The sequence below is a fragment of the Pseudochaenichthys georgianus genome, chromosome 16 (assembly GCF_902827115.2).
Source record: "Pseudochaenichthys georgianus chromosome 16, fPseGeo1.2, whole genome shotgun sequence".
In the NCBI taxonomy this organism is placed as follows: domain Eukaryota; kingdom Metazoa; phylum Chordata; class Actinopteri; order Perciformes; family Channichthyidae; genus Pseudochaenichthys; species Pseudochaenichthys georgianus.
The window spans coordinates 44,592,259-44,611,622 of NC_047518.2; the positions used below are offsets into that span (position 1 = coordinate 44,592,259).

General features: G+C 42.4%; 1 protein-coding gene across 1 annotated transcript; it reads left to right on the top strand.

The window, feature by feature from the left end:
* Positions 1–160: 160 nt before the first annotated feature.
* Positions 161–18,278, top strand: LOC117460948 (zinc finger protein 583-like). Its single transcript, XM_034102596.2, has 2 exons — positions 161–652; positions 16,246–18,278. The coding sequence occupies exons 1-2, from the start codon at positions 415–417 to the stop codon at positions 17,586–17,588; spliced, it is 1,581 nt and encodes a 526-aa protein (XP_033958487.2). The 5' UTR covers positions 161–414; the 3' UTR covers positions 17,589–18,278.
* Positions 18,279–19,364: the final 1,086 nt, after the last annotated feature.

A 19,364-nucleotide genomic window follows, 5' to 3' on the forward strand; every position in this document is an offset into this window, starting at 1 on the left:
TTTATTTATTTCATGGTTTTATTGATTGATTTATTTTAATTTAATTTTGTTTAGATCATAGGTTAAAGAGTTGGAATGATGTGATGATTCATACTCATGTACAGTAGGTGGCGGTATGCACCTTTTTAATTTGTTTGCAATCCGCCAAAAACAAGAGAAGAAGAAGATATCACCAGTTGTTCGTCCCACATTTTATTCGGTAACGGTGTCTCGTCGCTACGGTTCTCTCTCTCTCTGTGTTCCTGAGAAAGTGTGTGTGAGCTCCAGCACTACTGATCCATCATCTGTGTGTTTGGATAAACCTCTGAATGGACTGTTTGCTCTTTTTTCTGGAGTGTTTACCTCGGACTATAGGAGCTAGCTTAGCATGCTAGCTGGAAACACGTTAGCAACGCCAGTCAGATTGAGAGTTTGATGGAGAGAGAAACAGTGTGTTTAACGGAGCTTGCAGGAAAAGGTGATCTAGTAAACATGAGTAAAGTCCAAATGCTGCTGTCGTTGAAGAAGCAACGACTCACTGCTGCTGTTGAAGAGATAGTTGCTTTGTTTGAAAAAACGATAGCCGAGTACGAGGAGGAGCTGTCTCTTTCCAAAGAGGAGAACAAGAGACTCCAGAAACTTCTGGACGCTCGGCTTCGGATACACAGAGCAGGTCTGTTCCCTTTACCCTTAATGAACACTTTACACTCTTGAGTAGCACTTTATTATCACATTAATAACACGTTAGACCCTCTATCAGCACTTGCTGCAGGTAGTATGTTGACAGAGTCACATACAGCAATAAACTGGTCATGGCGACGAGGTCTTCTTTAGCCTTAACTGGCGTGGTTTATTTTCATATGTGCATTGCACCACTTGACCTGCTCTCCATGTGCCCCTTTCACACCAGCGCCTTTTCAGCTCGGCTTGGAGCTAGAGCCTGAAAAGCGCCGGGTTTTCCTGTTCACACCGCAGCGGCGCCGGCTCTTAGCTCCGGAATCCGCTTCATTTCCAGCTCCAAAAAATTGTCGGTCCAGAGGCAAGAGCTTTGGAGCTAAGAGGCGACGTCGCTTACGTCTCTCTTACGGAGCGTCCACACTACAGCTCCAAAAATAGCTTGGAGCTGGGCGTGTCTGGAGCTTGGGGATTTTATTCAAGCAACATGGCCAACAACCAATCACATGAATCTCCCGCCCCCGACATACAAAGCAAAAACCCCCGGGGATTTTATGCGAGCAATATATATATAAACTCCCCAAACAGGCGAAAACCTACCAGTTTCCCCACTGTCTCTGCCACCTCCCTCCATGCCTGGTTCCTCCGGTTTGTATCCCGGTAGGTGAAGAGGGTCTGGTCATACAAAACCGGGTGATTCGCTACGGCGATAATTAGTTTCTCCTCCGACTTTTTTTGAAATATAGAAATGAACGGCGGGATATCTCTCCCAGCTTAGACGCGGTTTGATTGGCTAGCGCTTCAGCTGTCAGATTTTGGGAAACGGGATTTGATTGGCTGGCGCTGGCTACTCCGGCGTCCAGGCGACCAGAAGTTGAACAATGTTCAACTTCTGGTCGCCTGGGACGCCTGAGACGCCTCGCTCTGCTACCCACAATTCAGTTCGGCGAAAAAGCGCGGCTACGTGACGTCACCCCATTAGGGCTGCACGATTAATCGAAAAAAGATCGTGATCTCGATTCAGACACCTATGCGATCTCATTTCTAAATTACGGCGATCCTATGACGTCAAGCTGATTTTTTTTTTGTGGGATTTTTACATTTTTTTATTAATTTGCTACTGAATAATACCAACTTGCAATGTCAATCATACTTAAACGATGTAAAGCAAATATACTCTATACATTTAACATTAAAGTACCATGATCGCATCCAAATGGTAGTGTTCTGTCTGTCTCTCCTCCTCTCATGCAGTGTTAACGCTGCAGCCACTAGTGTTGCCAGTTTTTGCGGAAGGAATAAGCAACCAGGTCTATGAAAACAAGCGCAAAAGAACATGAGCACTTTAAACCTATATATGTCGGGTCTACAAGCTCACAACCGCAACAACCATTATTACTTACTACCAAGCAACTTTACAGAAAGATAAGCCCAATGTGGCTTATAATAAGTATACCTGGCAACACTCACTGACTGCAGCACGTGAGGGCAGGAGCCGGCAGTATGTTTACAGAAGCGTTAGCATTAGCACTGATTAGCAAAGAGTGACGAGAGCGACTAGTAGTACAGGAAAAACAGAAATGAGTGACACAGAAATGAGTGACGAGGAGGTCGAGGACAATGACAACAACACCGATGAAAATCCCGGTGGCGACTCTGGCGAGAGTGAGAGGGAAGTTGTGCTTGTGCCGAAAAAAGTAGATGGACTGTGCTAGTAGCTAGGCAGCTAGGCTTTATTTACATTTATTCTGAAGCTGTAACTTTATGTTCTGTTCCGTTTTTATATTCAGTACTGACTGCAGTATTTAAGTTAATCCTTTTGATTCAGTGACATTACTACTCAGTGGAGTCTAGCACTTTGTTTAAGTTTATGTTTTTTCAGTACAAGAACCTTTAAGTGCAGTAGTTGAACTGGGTGCTAGCCGGCTAGGCTTTTTTTATATTATTATTCTAAAGCTGTGACTGTTTTGTTTTTATATTCAGCACTGTGGTGAGGTATTTTGAGTAACTGAAGTGCATTCCTCCCTGTAACAAACAGGTTGGTGTTGTTGTACAGTAGTTGGGTGTCCTGTCACTGTGGACAGGTGCTACTGCAAAGTTTACATTTTGTTATTATAAAGCTGCAAAATTCTATTTTTTATGTTCAGCACTCAGGCAGCAGCAATATCTTTATTTTAGTTACTGTATGTTTTGTTACCAGAGAGACTTGAGTTTAAGTCAAGCACTTTGTTTAAAGCCACAGTAGTTGGCTGTCAAATTCATTTTAGTTACTCTATGTTTTTGCTACAAGAAACTGAGACTTGGATTTAAGTCCAGCACTTTGATGTTGATGGTGTCTGTTTAAAGCCACAATAGTTGGCTCCAGGTTCCACATTTTGAATGTAGTAATGTTTGTTCAGTATTCAGCAACTACAGACTAAAGACAAAGTTATGTTTTTGTTACAAGAGAGACAAATGTTGTCTGTTTAAATTCATTGTACTCACGTGACGTCTAAGAGTAAGAGTGCAATAAATATTTTCATTGAAACGATGAGAATCGTGTGAGAATCGTGATCTCAATTCTTATGGAGGAAAATCGTGATTCACATTTGAGCAAGAATCGTGCAGCCCTACACCCCATTGAAAGTGAATGGGCAGCTTGGAGCAGCTTGGAGCTTTCGACGCTGTCGACGCTGTAGTGTAGACGGGCCGTTACGTCGAGGCGTGCAGGAAACTAAACCCAACTCCCCTGAACATGGGGGAGCACTGTTATGCCTGCCTACAAGCAGTAGTGCCTATAAACACACTTTATAAAGTCAGGCAACACTAACCAGGCTTCGTGTGATTCTGTTTATTTGTACCTTACTTTGACCATCCGTTCACTTTTATCGATCATTGTGGAGAGAGGCAGACGTGTTGTTTTGTATTATTGCAGCTATCGGATGCAAGTAGTCAGTTTAGCTTCGGTTGCTATGCTAACATCACCCGTTTTATACCAGCGAAACTTTCATAACAGCGTTGTGATACCAAACAGTGTCAATTCAGACTGACACACATTCACTTAGGCTAAGGGGAACTGGGGATATGCATCAGCTGCTTGTGTGAGTCGGACAGTGAATACTTTAGAGCGGCCTCTGCAGTGTGAGCTAACCGGGAGCTAACGGGAGAATAAACTCCTGTGGAAGAGCAGTACTGCAGCGGTCGGTAAATGCTGCAGAAACACATTAATAAACAATGAACCACGGCACTCTGGAGAAAAGCATAAGGTTGGAGAAGTCGTTATTCAATTTATTCTGGCTTCGTGTGATTAAAAGCAACACGATCATCGACCCAACGCTGTTGTTGTGAGCGCCGTAATGGCTGCCGTCGGGGGGCAAATCAGCGATGTAAACGGTGACGTCATGACGCAGCAGAGGGCTGGGGCGCCAGTGGGCGGTGTGTACAGAGCGGGAGCTGAAAAGGGAAACCGGAGCTGAACCAGAAAAGCTCCTGCTCGGAGCTAGAAACTGAAAAGCGCTGGTGTGAAAGCCGCAAATGAGAGCTAGAGAGAGATAGAAGGGGAGGGAACAATCCCTTATACCTGATACCTGACGTCAGCTACAATAGTTGCGCCTCCTTACGCCTATAGCACCCTCTTACTGTGGAACAGTTATAGTGCAGTTACATGCAGACATATTAATACTTACACTTAACACTCCCACGTATGAATGACGTGTATACTGTACAACTTTTCCAAGAAAAATAACAGTTCAAAACATCAAAAGAACATGGCAGTCAATATTACATAATAGGCAATATTTTACACACCGAACATGACCCCTGCACATTTTTTCAATTTCAGTTTGGAGACAGGCTTGGTCATAGCGTCTGCAACCATGTCATCTGTAGGACAGTAAACCAGTGTCATCTTTTCTTCTCCGATGACAGATCTAATGAAGTGATATTTTATATCCACATGTTTACACCTCTGTCGGCACACAGGGTTTCTGGCAAGTGCAATGGTTCCCTGGTTGTCTTCATAAACAACAGTTTTCTTATATACATAGGTATCCATTCCTTCCAGCAGTTGTTCCAGATAAATACATTCCTGTATTGTCAAGGCTAGAGCCATATATTCGGCTTCACAAATGGGCTGTTTCTTTGTTTTCCATGAAACCATGAGCCGCTTTCACACCGCAGGACTTGTGGTACTTTAGTGCCGGCACTAAAGTACCACTAAAGTACCACGGCACTAAATCCGCCAGGGGGCTAGTGCCAATCGCATTCATACCGCAGTACTTTCCCTGAGGCACGATTACGCTGACGTCACTTCGTCTTCTTCTTCTCTGGGTTTACTGGCAGGCCGCAAAACCACTTCACGGCGAGTACAACAAAAAAACGAGAGAAGAAGAACTACACGGTGGGGGGAGGGGGTATAAAGCCCATCCGCTGTATGAGGCGTTTGTTTACTTTCCGACCTCAGACATGATGGAGTTCATAAGGGTAATTTACAAATAAAATACCCCATTATAACAATGGACTTTATCTTTATGTATTTATTATATATTACCCCCTCAGGCTGATTTTGGAAAAGGACATCAACCCTTGTTTGGTGTTTTTCCCTTATTTATCTAAAACAAATGACATGATAAATTACTTGTGTTTATGTGTGTAAGACTTGTGTTTCTGATAAATTCAACCACTGACACCTGTCTGCTCTCACATTCTTCTATTCTGCAAATTTGGGGTGGGACACAATAAATAAAGCTTTGCCAATTTGTTTGTTTTATTGCACAGTCAAGACATAACAATAACGGCATCATGCTGTTCCAGGTGTGTCGTATGCATGTAAATTGAAGTTAAATAACATGACCCCCCCCCCCCCCCCCACGGGAGAAAAAAAAAAAAACTCAGACAAAAGGAATTCCGTTGTTTTCTTTACTAGAACATGTTTAACAGTACAAACAACAAACAAGCATGTCATCACAACGACGTGGCCTTGAAGTGAAGTTGTAAATGGCCAGCTGTGCTGCGTCTTTCTCTGTAACCTCTTTGGCGTGCTTCGCACTCAAATGCGAACGCATTGTTGAGGTTGAGTTGTGATAGACCAACGTCTTTTCGCAGAACTTGCATTTAACTTCCTTTGGACTTGTATGTTCGAAGTAGTTCCACAAGGAGGAACTCTTTTTACCTGCCGGCTGCCGCTTTGTTCATCTTTAGTCGCACGTGTGAGGGAGAGGGGGGGTGGGGGCGGGGTCGGTGTGTAGCGTGCTGCAGCAGCAGTCTGCACGCAGGCTTCCTCCAAGTTTACAGTAAAACAAACTGGTGGTGTGACCAATGGCCATTTAAAATTATTAATACTATTACTATTATTAGCATATATATATTTATATATATTTTGGTTGAAACAAAGCCAGAAAAAAAACAAAACATAAATAATAAAAAAAAAATATATAAATAAAATCGATTTTTAAAAATAATATTCGATTATGGAGACTGTAACGAATAATCGAATAATCGCTGGCATCCCTACCCTGTATACACATCTGTGAAAGACTGCATATATTTAAAGCCACCTATGGACTCATTATTTACTGGACCGGCTAGATCTGTGTTAACTAGCTCAAGTGGTGTCTTTACTTTTTCTGTGGGACCTCTGTTCCTTGTTTGAGTGAACTTTCCCTTTATACACACAGCACATTCTTTGTTAGGTCTATGCTTTTCACCATTAATGTGCATGCCTACTGTTACCGCCTGCAGCTTCAGTATATCCTCGTAATTACAATGACCCATGATCTCATGCCATGTCTGAATATCATGACTGACATTACACACATCATTTTCATTACATTCTGTTTGTAGATAATACATTCTCTTGTACACCTCAATGTTAAATCTCGTACCGTCAGGCTCCACAAGACTAGCGTTACCTTCATTGAAGAACACCTTGGCACCATTTGCAGTAGCAGATTTGACAGAAAATAGTTCTTGGGGGAACGAGGGTATGTAGAGGGCGTTCTTCAACGTCACTGTACACCGGCGCCCCTCACTGTCTATGAGGCATACCTGTGCGTCTCCTCTCCCGTGCGCCAACCCGAAAGTGTGCTTCCCGTCTGCCAGCTCCATGCTGTGTCTCTCCGGCTCGAAGGTGCTGTCAAAGTTCTTGAATCGGTTCCTGTCGTTGATAATGTGGGACGACGCACCTGTGTCCACGATCAGTCCCTTCCTTTGGGCCTGCTGCTGCTGCGCTGACCGGCTGGCGTATGCTGTCTGCGCCCCGAAGGTGAAGTCCTCTCTTCCCGCTGCTCTCCGGGCGTCGTCTCGACTCGCCTCACGTCCACCGCTGCCGCCATCTTGCACGCACGCGTACCGAGCGCTCTGTTCGCGCTTCTTTCTACACACTCTGTCTGCGTGTCCCGAAGTTTTACAGAAACAACACCAAACAGTTTTTGTGCAATTATCTTTTCGGTGACCCTTTTCTCCACATCGCCAACACGCCATCTCCGTCGGGGGTCCGGTCTTTTTCTTTGGCGCTGCCCGGGCCTTCATTACCCTTTCTCCCGCCTCCTCGGCGACCGGGTCTGAGTCTTCTGAGGCCTCGAAGTTCCGCAACTTGGCCTTGAACTCCCCCAGCGACATGTCCGCTGAACCGTGCGTCACCAACAGTGTGAACGGTTTATACATCTCCGGTAGTCCCCTCATAACCATCGCCATCATTAGTCCATCGCTCGGTGCTTCTCCTGCACTTTTGAGCGCCGTGATGATCTGCTCCGCCCTGATGACGTATTCAGTCACAGTCTCTGTGTTAGCTTTCTTCAGCGCGGTCAATGTTATATACAGGGATACAATCCGGGGCCTACCTCTGCCGATGTAGTGTTCTCTTAACACTTTTAGACTCTCTCGGCCTTTGTCCTTTGTGTCCCGGAATATCAGCCCCAAGCTTGTGTTGTCTAGGAGTGGTGCTAGTTCGCAGTATGCGTCGGCGTTCAGCTTAGTATCCAGGGCTCGCGCGGCCTCCGTTATTTCTCCCGTGAGGCCCGTCAAAATTGTCTTTTTCAGCCCCACTCCGTGCATACAGCACAACATCCGCTCTTCCCAGAGCTCGTATTCTTCTGCCCTTCCGTCAAACGTGGGCCACTTGCTTCTGCCTCTGGTCGCCATCTTTTGATTGTAGCTTAGCTTAGCTGCCCGTTAGCTTAGCTTTAGCGTCCCGCGGTTTTCCCGCCGCTAAACTAGCCTAAACTTTTCAGCTAACTAGCTATCGTTATTTCGCTCTTCCGTGATCTGGGCCCATAACCTGTTGACAGAGTCACATGTATAGCAATAAACTGGTCATGACGACGAGGTCTTCTTTAGCCTTAACTGGCGTGGTTTATTTTCATATGTGCATTGCACCACTTGACCTGCTCTCCATGAGAGCTAGAGAGAGAGAGATAGAAGGGGAGGGAAAAATTCCTTATACCTGATACCTAACGTCAGCTACAATAGTTGCGCCTCCTTACGCCTATAGCGCCCTCTTACTCTGGAACAGTTATAGTGCAGTTACATGCTGACATATTAATACTTACACTTAACATAGTAGATCCTGAAGTAAAAGTACAAACACCACACTGTGAAAATACTCCATTATTGTTTTTAAAGCCCTAAATGGGCTGGCTCCGGCCTATATAGCTGAACTCCTCCAGCGCTACACCCCTCCAGCGCTACACCCCAGCCAGAGCTGCTGATAGTGCCCAAGACCAGGCTCAAAACCTGAGGGCACCGAGCCTTCGCAGCAGCTGACCCTAGGCTCTGGAACACTCTGCCCCTCCATGTGAGGTCGGCCCAGACCCTAGGGCAGGGGTCGGCAACCCGCGGCCCACGGGCCGCATGCGGCCCTTTAAGCCCTCTGCTCTGGCTCTCTTGAGTTTAGACAAAAATAAGAAGGAAATAAAATAAAAGGATTTGGACTATTTATATTTTGTTGCATGGTTGAAAATGTTTCGTATCTTGAATTTTGAGGTGATACTGTGACACATAAATAAAAAACAAAACGGTTTTAATTAGGTCAACTAAAATATGCGTCACATCCTGCTATGGTCCCGCGCGAGCGCCTTTTCTTGGAGGCGAATAACCTGACCCCCGGCTCGATGAGCAAACTATGGAAAAATCAAAGAAAGGTACCGGAGGAACACAGGATTTAATTCTGTGTGGACAGAGTTATATGCTTTCACAGCAAACGATGCTGGTTTACCGGTATGTTTGATATGTAGAGAGAAGTTGTCAACGGTGGTGCAGCCTTTACGTATCGAGGAACAACAGCTGACGATCTTCAGTCATAATTCCATGGGGTTTATTTCAGAAAACACTTTTTGTTATATTCCATGGAATGCTTTTAACGTCCCGATAGCAATGAATATATTAAATGCTTTGATCGTTTTCGGTACAGCAGAATTTTTTTTCACAAAACATAACATATTTTTTTTTTTAATTATTATTAAACTGTGAATAATGTATTCACTCAAATAAATACAAAATATAATAAAATAAACATTAAGGTGCAGCATTTCGATGAACTGAAATAATCTGTATTTGAACTTTACTGTACTAGTAGGCCTACTCACAAAACATAAACTATTAGTTTTGGGTTTTTAATTATTATTAAACTGTGAATATTCACTCAAATAAATATAAAATATAATAAAATAAACTTTAAGGTGCAGCTTTTCGATGAACTGAAATCATCTGTATTTGAACTGTACTACCTAAGCAGCCAGTTTGACATTAGGACTTGCTTGTCATTGTATTTTCATGTTTTTTTAAAGAAAGATGAACTTGTCCACATTGCTTGCCAAAAGGGCAGATCTGCTGGCACAAGCAATGTCTCCTGCTGTGGAGAATACCGTCTCGCTAGGGACAGAGGTAGCAGATACAGTCAGGTAGCGCTTTGCTAACATGGCAACATAAGGATATTTGCCGTTTGTAATAGCTTTGGCTCGGTCTGATGTTTTTGCGAGTGGTGGAGGCTTAAATGCTAGTGGGAGTTGGGTTTGCACTTCAGTCTGTTGGTACCGGTGATATTCACGTTCAGGTGATGCCTTTTCAAATGAGTGTGCAAGCTTGATGTATTGCCAGCCGCGTAAACAATTTTAGTTGAACAATGCCGACAAACAGCTTTGGTTCGGTCCACCTGTCTTTGTCCGTCATCCTTGTACGTAACTGCGAAAATGTTCCCAAACCGGAGACTTCAATGATGCTGGAGGATTTTCGAGCTCAACTTTATCTGCGTTCGCCATTTCGACAGTTCCTCAAATTACTGACTACATTTGAACGCATCCCTCTGACCAGCTCGTCCAATGAAATGACTTGCTTGCTCTATGACGCGTTGAACACAATGGGAGCAAATTACTCTGAATGCTGCGACGCAACACCTGAGATTACTTCCAAGAAGTTGTTCACGTTCTCAATTTTTTACGTTTAACGTTATATTCGTTCGGTACACCGAAGGGCCCGTACTGAATAATTTCGGTATGGGTACGTGTACCGTTACACCCCTAGTGTACACATATAAATCATTAGTCAAAACAGGGCTACATTTTATTTAATTAAATGTGGTAAACTGAAGAGCAGTTTGGGAGCCGAAAGAGCTGGCTCTTCTTGGTGAGCCGAGCCAAATGATCCGGCTCACCAAGAAGAGCCGGAATTCCCATCACTACTGAGCCGGCCCGGCTAAAATAACTGGATGGCCTACCTGCCTGTCAGCCTTCCATCTGTGTACAAACCTATCTTGTGCCCTCATTGGTCATGTGCGCATTCGTGTGTTTGGAGGAGGGACTCTGTAAGAAAGTCTGAAGGAAGAGTCATATGTTTTCCGGTTGTGTACTTTCAAATTCTTGCGCACTCGAGCTGGTTTCTCCATTCTGACCTACCCTACCTTTAACTCTTTTTAGGGTGCAGCTATATGTTTTATTTATTTTAAAATGGGCCCATTTTAATAATATTTTTTCTCCCTTCAAATGTGCAGAGGACTCCCCAAGTGCTGTATTTAATTTATTTTAAAGTAGGCCTGTGTATTATTTGTAATTCTCCTTATAAGAGTTCTTTGTTTCTTATTAGCGGTTAACAGTTTTATATCATGTAATAAATACCCTAATAAATGCAAAAAACCTGTAGTTTTTGTCTGATATAACAATAAAAAACTATGAAATATGTTTTGCGGCTCCAGACAAAAAAATGTTTTGGAAAAAGGAGCAAAATGGCTCTTTTGGTCAAAAAGGTTGCAGACCCCTGCCCTAGAGGTTTTTAAATCTACTCTTAAAACACACTTCTTCTCCCTGGCCTTTTAGTCAGAGCGGAGCACGACTCCTGACTTTTCCCTGTTTTTTATATATCTGTTTTTTTTATTTATTGTCTTTTATTGTGATTGTAGTAATGTGTTTTTATGTGATTTTATTTATTATTTATTACATGTACAGCACTTTGGCCCGACCAAAAATCACTTTTAAATATGCTTTATAAATAAACTTTGATTTGATTTACAAGTTAAAGTACTGCGTTAATGTTATTTAAGTAAAAGTATGTAAGTATTATTAGACACGTACTTTATTGTGATATTTAAAATGTATTACGGAAGGGCAAACCTACCAAAAATAAATATATTTATTAAAATGCATACATTGAATAATATGCCATTTAATTTACTGATTTAAATATTACCCATAGCCTACATGTAGGCACTAGTTGGTTAAATGTGACATAATTTGATAATTTAGTTTTAATGTGCTTCTTTATTCACCTTTTCTTTTTAAATGTGAAAAAGCAAATACAAATAAATACTTTAGATTAATTCAAATTGCGCGAGAATAATTCATAAAGAAATCAATGAATAAATATGTTCAATAATAAATTAAACACATCTAAAATGTTACTTGTTAAAGAATAGGGGAACTAGTACAAAGGTCATTAGGTAATTAAAACATTAATGTAAAATCTCATCAATCAATTATTGCCAACATGTATTTATAATATATTCTATATATATATATATACACAGAATATATATTTTGAGAGAGATATACACTAGTATTAGACAAACAAAAGTTTGGACACATCTTCTCATTCAAAGTTTTGTATTTATTTAAATTGGTTCTACTTTGTAGATTTATACTGAAGACATCAAAACTATAAAAGAACACATATGGAATTATCTAGTAAACAAAAAAGTGTTAAAAAATCCTGAATATGATTTATATTTTGCTGGCTACTGCAGAAGGCTGTGGTAGCCATGCTGGTTAAGGATGCCTTGAATTCTGGAATACATCACCAACAGTGACACCAGCAAACGCATGCTTCACAGTGGGAATCACTCATTCAGAAACCGTCCGCTCACCTTCTGTCCGTCCCACAAAGACTCGGAGGTTGGAACCAAAAATCTCTAATTTGGACCGATCAGACCAAAGTACAGATATCCACTGGTCTAATGTCCAATCCTTGTGTTTCTTGGCCCAAACAATTCTCCTCTTCTTGTTGTTCATCCTCAGTAGTGGATCTTTGCAGCAATTGGACCATGAAGGCCTAATTCACGCTGTATCCTCTGAACAGTGCATTAAAGGTCTCATGTCATGCTTTTCCTGTTATTACCCATCCCCTTGTGTGTTATGTAGTGTCACAAACCCTCAAAGTACACCCAGTAGAGAGTAAAACTCTAACACAGAAAATACATGTCTATTGTTACGACCCGCCCTCTACTCTGTGGTAGTGGCTCGTGGGGAGACCCGCAACATAAAATAATACACGCAAAAACCACTTGATTACGATCATTTATTGAAGAACAGCCGTTTACTCACACAAGCAATCTGGCAAACGAAAAGAGGTCTGGAGGACTGGCCAAAAGAAACAATCAGAAGGAGGTAACCAGAGCCAGCCACACCACGGGCCGTAGGACCCAGAGTTTCCCTCCCCTAACCAGAAATCAAATAAATACCCTATGGGAAACAAAATAAAGCTGTGAAAACTGGACCACCAGAGGCCTGTACAACAAAGCAGGATTTTCGCTTAGCGAGCTAACTTCAGGGAAAACTCGGTGTTTCCGGTCCTACGACGCTGGTTCTCTCCATGGTAACTTATGCTGTGCAGCTAACCTGCCCCGGAGCAGGTTAGGTTGCAGGCTAAGAGCTCAACTCAGTGAAAGCACTGCCTGCTGACCAATCAGAGCTCAGTGTGCGGAGTTTAAAGCGATCAAGTCATATTACAGAAGAAAGGAAATACAGAAAAACTGCCGTAGCAGGAAAGACGGCAAATCAACTGACTGTGTGAACGTGAACATTAATAGAATATCACCTCCCATCTTCAGAGCAATCTGACTAATATCACATTAGCGTTTATTAAGCTTAATTAAATATCTGCCACAACATAAGTAACCGGATCAAAGTAACAGTACAGTCCGCAGCATATCACATCATAATGTATCATATATTTCTTTATCTGAGTCAGCTGGAGCAGCAGGAGCTCCAACAAGGCGTGTAGGACTGTTATGTCCCGACCAGATTGGAATTGGTAATAATTATAAATGGCTTTATTGTAAAAGGGTGAAACAAAATGGCAGGCAAGCAGCCTGAAACAAACAAAATGGCCAAAGGGCGCCAACTTAACTAATGAAAAAACAGAGGACTCCAAAAGGGAGTTTAACAGATCATACAGAGTCATAATTAAATAAAAGGGAAAACAAAAACCTCACGTTAAATGTGGTACATGTAACTGAAAAATCTGTGCAAACACCACAGCTGCTGCTGATCGACAGGTGCTAACCGTTAAGCTACCCTGGAACCTATTTACACATGTACACAGTAATGTCTTATCACACATAGAAGCACTGGGTTTAACACGCAGCTAAACAGTACAACTTTAACACATAACACAAAAGCACTAAATGTCAACCAAACAAGTAAATGCACCAAGAGGCTTAGAGGCGTCTGTCCCACATCACAGAGCCTCCAGAGTGGTGATAGTCCGCGGCCTTTGTACTCCTCCCCAGCAGGTGTGCGCCGGCTGTGCTCTGCGATTGGATGACGTCAAACCAATCACCATCTTCAGAGGCGGACCAGAGGATGGGCAGCCAATGACGTCAGGGCTACTGCGCAGCTTATTTACATATTACACGCACAGCTGAAAACACTCGCAGGCAGATTAATGAGCAGACAGAAACGGCAACCGTAACAAGGACAGAGAGTGAATACACATACTATACAGAGATGCTGTATGAGAAACCAATGTGGTTTTGGAACATTGAACAATGTAAATCTATTCTAGTAGACCTCAACAATGGAATTATGATCAGTAGAAATGGCCATGTCATGGGACCTTTAAGATTGTCTGCTCCGTGAGCTCTGTGATCATCTATGTGGGCTCTAATCTGAGGTGCTTTTAATTTGCGGTTTCTGAGGCCGGTAACTCTGATGTATTTATCCTCTGCAGCAGAGGTAACTCTTGCTCTTCCTTTCCTGGGGGGGTCCTCATGAGAGCCAGTCTCATCATAGCATTCGATGGTTTTTGCGACTGCACTTGAGGATACATTCAAAGTTCTTGACATTTTCCGGATCGACTGACCTTCATTTCTTAAAGTGATGATGGACGGTCGTTTCTCTTTACTGGGTTGAGTCGTTCTTGCTATAATATGGCTTAAAACAGCAGTCAAATAGGGCTTTCCACTGTGCACTAATTCTACCTCTGCACAACACAACTGATGGTCTCAAACACATTAAGAAGGCAAGTCATTCCACACATTGACTCTTGACAAGGCACACTTGTTAATTGAAAACCATTCCAGGTTTCCACCTCATGAAGCTGACTTATGCCCCTTTCACACCAGCGCCTTTTCAGCTCCAGCTCGGAGCTAGAGCCTGAAAAGCGCCGGGTTTTCCAGTTCACACCGGAGCTGCGCCGGCTCTTAGCTCCGGAATCCGCTTCATTTCCAGCTCCAAAAAATTGTCGGTCCAGAGGCAAGAGCTTTGGAGCTAAGAGGTGACGTCGCTTACGTCTCTCTTACGTCGAGGCGTGCAGGAAACTAAACCCACCTCCCCTGAACATGGGTCGACTGTTATGCCTGCCTACAAGCAGTAGTGCCTATAAACACACTTTATAAAGTCAGGCAACACTAACCAGGCTTCGTGTGATTCTGTTTATTTGTGCCTTACTTTGACCATCCGTTCGCTGTTATCGATCATTGTGGAGAGAGGCAGACGTGTTGTTTTGTTGCAGCTATCGGATGCAAGTAGTCAGTTTAGCTTCGGTTGCTATGCTAACATCACCCGTTTTATACCAGAGAAACTTTCATAACAGCGTTGTGATACCAAACAGTGTCAATTCAGACTGACACACATTCACTTAGGCTAAGGGGAACTGGGGATATGCATCAACTGCTTGTGTGAGTCGGACAGTGAATACTTTAGAGCGGCCGCTGCAGTGTGAGCTAACCGGGAGCTAACGGGAGAATAAACTCCTGTGGAAGAGCTGCACTGCAGCGGTCGGTAAATGCTGCAGAAACACATTAATAAACAATGAACCACGGCACTCTGGAGAAAAGTATAAGGTTGGAGAAGTCGTTATTCAATTTATTCTGGCTTCGTGTGATTAAAAGCAACACGATCATCGACCCCACGCAGTTGTTGTTGTTGTTGTTGTGAGCTGCCGCTGGGAGCAAATCAGCGATGTAAACGGTGACGTCATGACGCAGCAAGGGCAGCTCTGGGGCGCCAGTGGGCGGTGTGCACAGAGCGGGAGCTGAAAAGGGAAACCGGAGCTGAACCAGAAAAGCTCCCGCTCGGAGCTAGAAACTGAAAAGCGCTGGTGTGAAAGCCGCATGAGAGAAGCCAAGAGGGTGCAAAGCTGTCATCAAGGCAAAAGGGAGCTACTTTGAAGAATCTAAAATGAAAATCATATTCTTGACTTTTTAACACTTTTTTGTTAACTAGATAATTCCATATGTGTTCTTTCATAGTTTTGATGTCTTCAGTATTCATCTACAAAGTATAAACATATTAAAATAAACAAAAAACATTGAATGAGAAGGTGTGTCCAAACTTTGACTGGTAATATATATAAAACACACATATTTTAATATTTAGCAGGTTCCCTCATCTATAATCATTTATACAAGCGCACCTTTGAACATGTACAGCAGTAAAATGCAACATACGGAATAATCAAGAAACATCATACATTAAACACCGACGGAGAACATTTTACTGCACCATCATGACTTTTACATAAGAACGTGTCGTCAAATGTTCTGTTAATACTTGCATACTTGCTTAAATAAGGTTTGAATGCAGGATTTTTATTTGTAACAGAGTATTGTAATTTTCTACTGTAGGCGTAGTGTATCTGTGAACGATCCCAAATACAATTCATTGTTTACATTGCAGCTAGTGCTACACCAGAAGAAGAAAAAACGTTTTAACTGGAAGTGGAAAGGGGCTGAGCTACATAAGGTGCCAACACAAATACACAATAGGTGGGACTAAGAAAGATAATGTGAAAATATAAAAACAGGCATTAATTAGGGCTGCAAAATGTCTCCCATTGTAATGGTGATTAGATTTTTAAATGCCAACACTTAACAGTTTGTTCTGACTGTGTGTTTCCTGTTTCCTGCAGATGTCCAGCAGCTGGTGGTGGTTAAAGAAGAGTTTCTCCCTGACCAGCAGGAGTGGAGCACCAGTCTGGACCCGGAGGACCCAGAGCCCCCCCCACACATTAAGCAGGAACAGGAGGAACTCAGGATCAGTCAGGAGGGAGAGCAGCTTCAGGAGCTGGAGGAGGCTGAGATCACCAAGTCCACTTTCACTCCTGACCCTGTGAAGAGTGAAGATGATAAAGAGAAACCTCAGTCCTCTCAGCCTCATCAAAGACAAACTGAACACATGGAAACAGAAGCTGATGGAGATGACTGTCTAGGACCAGAACCAGCCAGGAGCTCAGATCCAGAGAGAAGTTTACAACCAAAGACTGAGGACGACACTGGAGACTCTTCTGAACCTGGCACTGAAGACAGTGCTGATTGGAAGGAGGCCAGAGAACCTGCATCAGGCTCAAACTCACTGAAAAATAGACATGAATCTGTCATTGATCCACAACCTAGTGCTGAAAATAAATCATTCAGCTGCACAGTCTGTAAGAAAGCTTTTTCACGGAGTGGGCATTTAAAGGCACACAGGAGAGTCCACACAGGAGAGAAACCACACAGCTGCTCAGTCTGTAAGAAAGCTTTTTCACAGAGTGATAATTTAGAGAACCACATGAGAGTCCACACAGGAGAGAAAGCACACAGCTGCTCAGTCTGTAAGACAGCTTTTTCACGGAGTGCACATTTAAAGAACCACATGAGAGTCCACACAGGAGAGAAAGCACACAGCTGCTCAGTCTGTAAGAGAGCTTTTTCACGGAGTGATAATTTAAAGAACCACATGAGAGTCCACACAGGAGAGAAAGCACACAGCTGCTCAGTCTGTAAGAGAGCTTTTTCACGGAGTGCACATTTAAAGAACCACATGAGATTCCACACAGGAGAGAAACTACACGGCTGCTCAGTCTGTAAGAAAGCTTTTTCACAGAGTGCAGATTTAAAGAAACACATGAGAGTCCACACAGGAGAGAAAGCACACAGCTGCTCAGTCTGTCAGAAAGCTTTTTCAGAGAGTGCAGATTTAAAGAAACACATGAGAGTCCACACAGGAGAGAAACTACACAGCTGCTCCGTCTGTAAGAAAGCTTTTTCACAGAGTGCAGATTTAAAGAAACACATGAGAGTCCACACAGGAGAGAAAGGACACAGCTGCTCAGTCTGTCAGAAAGCTTTTTCACAGAGTGGAAATTTAAAGACACACATGAGAGTCCACACAGGAGAGAAAGCACACAGCTGCTCAGTCTGTAAGAAAGCTTTTTCACAGAATGTACATTTAAAGAAACACATGAGAGTCCACACAGGAGAGGAAAAATAGAGCTGCAATGTTTGTGAGAAAAGATTTAAATGGCATAATCGTTTCAAAAGACATAAGTGTGTTGGTCGTCAGCTGCTTCTGTAACTGTCAGGGAATACATTCATCTATTTTGTATCCTGATGACCTAATGCCGTTACATGTAATACGTAACTCCCTAAGCTTGATTTCACACACCTGCAACCGATTCGCTAATAATCACAAATCTTCATTTTCTTTGACCCCTTGACTCGACTATTTCTTGTTTAATAATCGTTACATCTCCTCAGGACCAAGTTCCCGTGTCCTGCCTTTCACCTGCTGTTCACCGACTGCTCATTTAAGGTGGACTCACCTTTACAAGGGACCAGCTAGTCTTAGTGTCTTAATGCAAATGTTTTGTAAAGTGATGCTAGACCAAAAAAGTGCTGTTGGGTAGTGTGCTCTCTGCAGGACGGTGTCTGTACTCAAATATTGTTTATGAAATGAGAGCTTCATTCCGTTTTTGTTGTCTAAACAATGCCAACAGTGCGATACGTCTTCTTTCCAGCAGATGGAATAGATGTTACATCGTCCAGTTCAATTGTCATCCACATATTAATGATTCAAAACAGCAATATGTAAGATATGGCTAGTAATTGACCATTTCAACAGAATGTGAAGAGGTTACAGTCTTGAGGCCATTTCCAATATGTTTATGTTTTGTTTGATTAAATCTACTGAAATGAGCATTCAATGACTCAATTATTCTTAATTACTGCCATTACATCATGGGTTTGCATTGCAATATTAGAACACATAAAACCCAACTTTAGTTCTTCCAAGTTGCGGTTGCTCATTGTTTAGAAGTCCGCTGTGTATCATCCAAGCTTCCACTTCGTGCTCCGATAATGCTGAAAGTATCTGTTGTATGCTTTACCTGCTCCAGTAACAAAAGTGTAATTCACTGGACTGGATCCCGAAAAGAACCAGAAGATAGTCCGTATAGAGAGCCTTCAGGTTCTGATAATGATCAGGGACAGAGCTAGAAAAAAACTCCAAAAATCTGAATAGAGCTAGAAGATAGCCAGTACAAAGCCAAGAAAGACCAAGTAGAAAGACAGGAAGGAGCCAAAAGAGTTTGTTTTTTAATATTCAAGCTCTTCTCTTAAGATATTAGAACTTCCTATATCAACATGTATCCTTTTATGTCAATTAAAAAAACCTTACATTTTTGCTGCCAATTATTGAGATTGTTTCACAGCTTTATCTTAAATATATAGACTTTTATCTTTACATATAGATTACATAGGATGAACAGCACGGTCCACTCTGCTGGATTTGCCCATCTGCTCAAAATGCATGCACACATCTCGCTGTATCCATACTCCTGCAGTTGTATTGTTCTGGATTCATAGTGAAGTGTATTAGATGTAATGCACTCTTATTGTTATGTATTTAATATAAAGTGAAATACCCATAATGTCAGAAAAGAAAAGAGACTCACTTTAGGAAAAAGGTTCTGAACCAGTGATAGTTCTTTATTTGCACATAAACATGGTAACATATTTAAAGTTGTGACCAGATGGTGTCGCCCTAATCCGTGTACCTACGGTCCATTTGTTTTTCTTTATTACACCAGTAAGCGGAAGAGCGTCTGAGAGGTCTTTTTGTTTTTGTTTTTTTACCTTACTAAATGGTCTATAATTTCCACTGATCATAATTCCATTGTTGAGGTCTACTAGAATATATTTATATCGTGCAATTTTCCAAACTCACATTGGTTTCTCATACAGCATCTCTGTAAACTACGTGTATTCA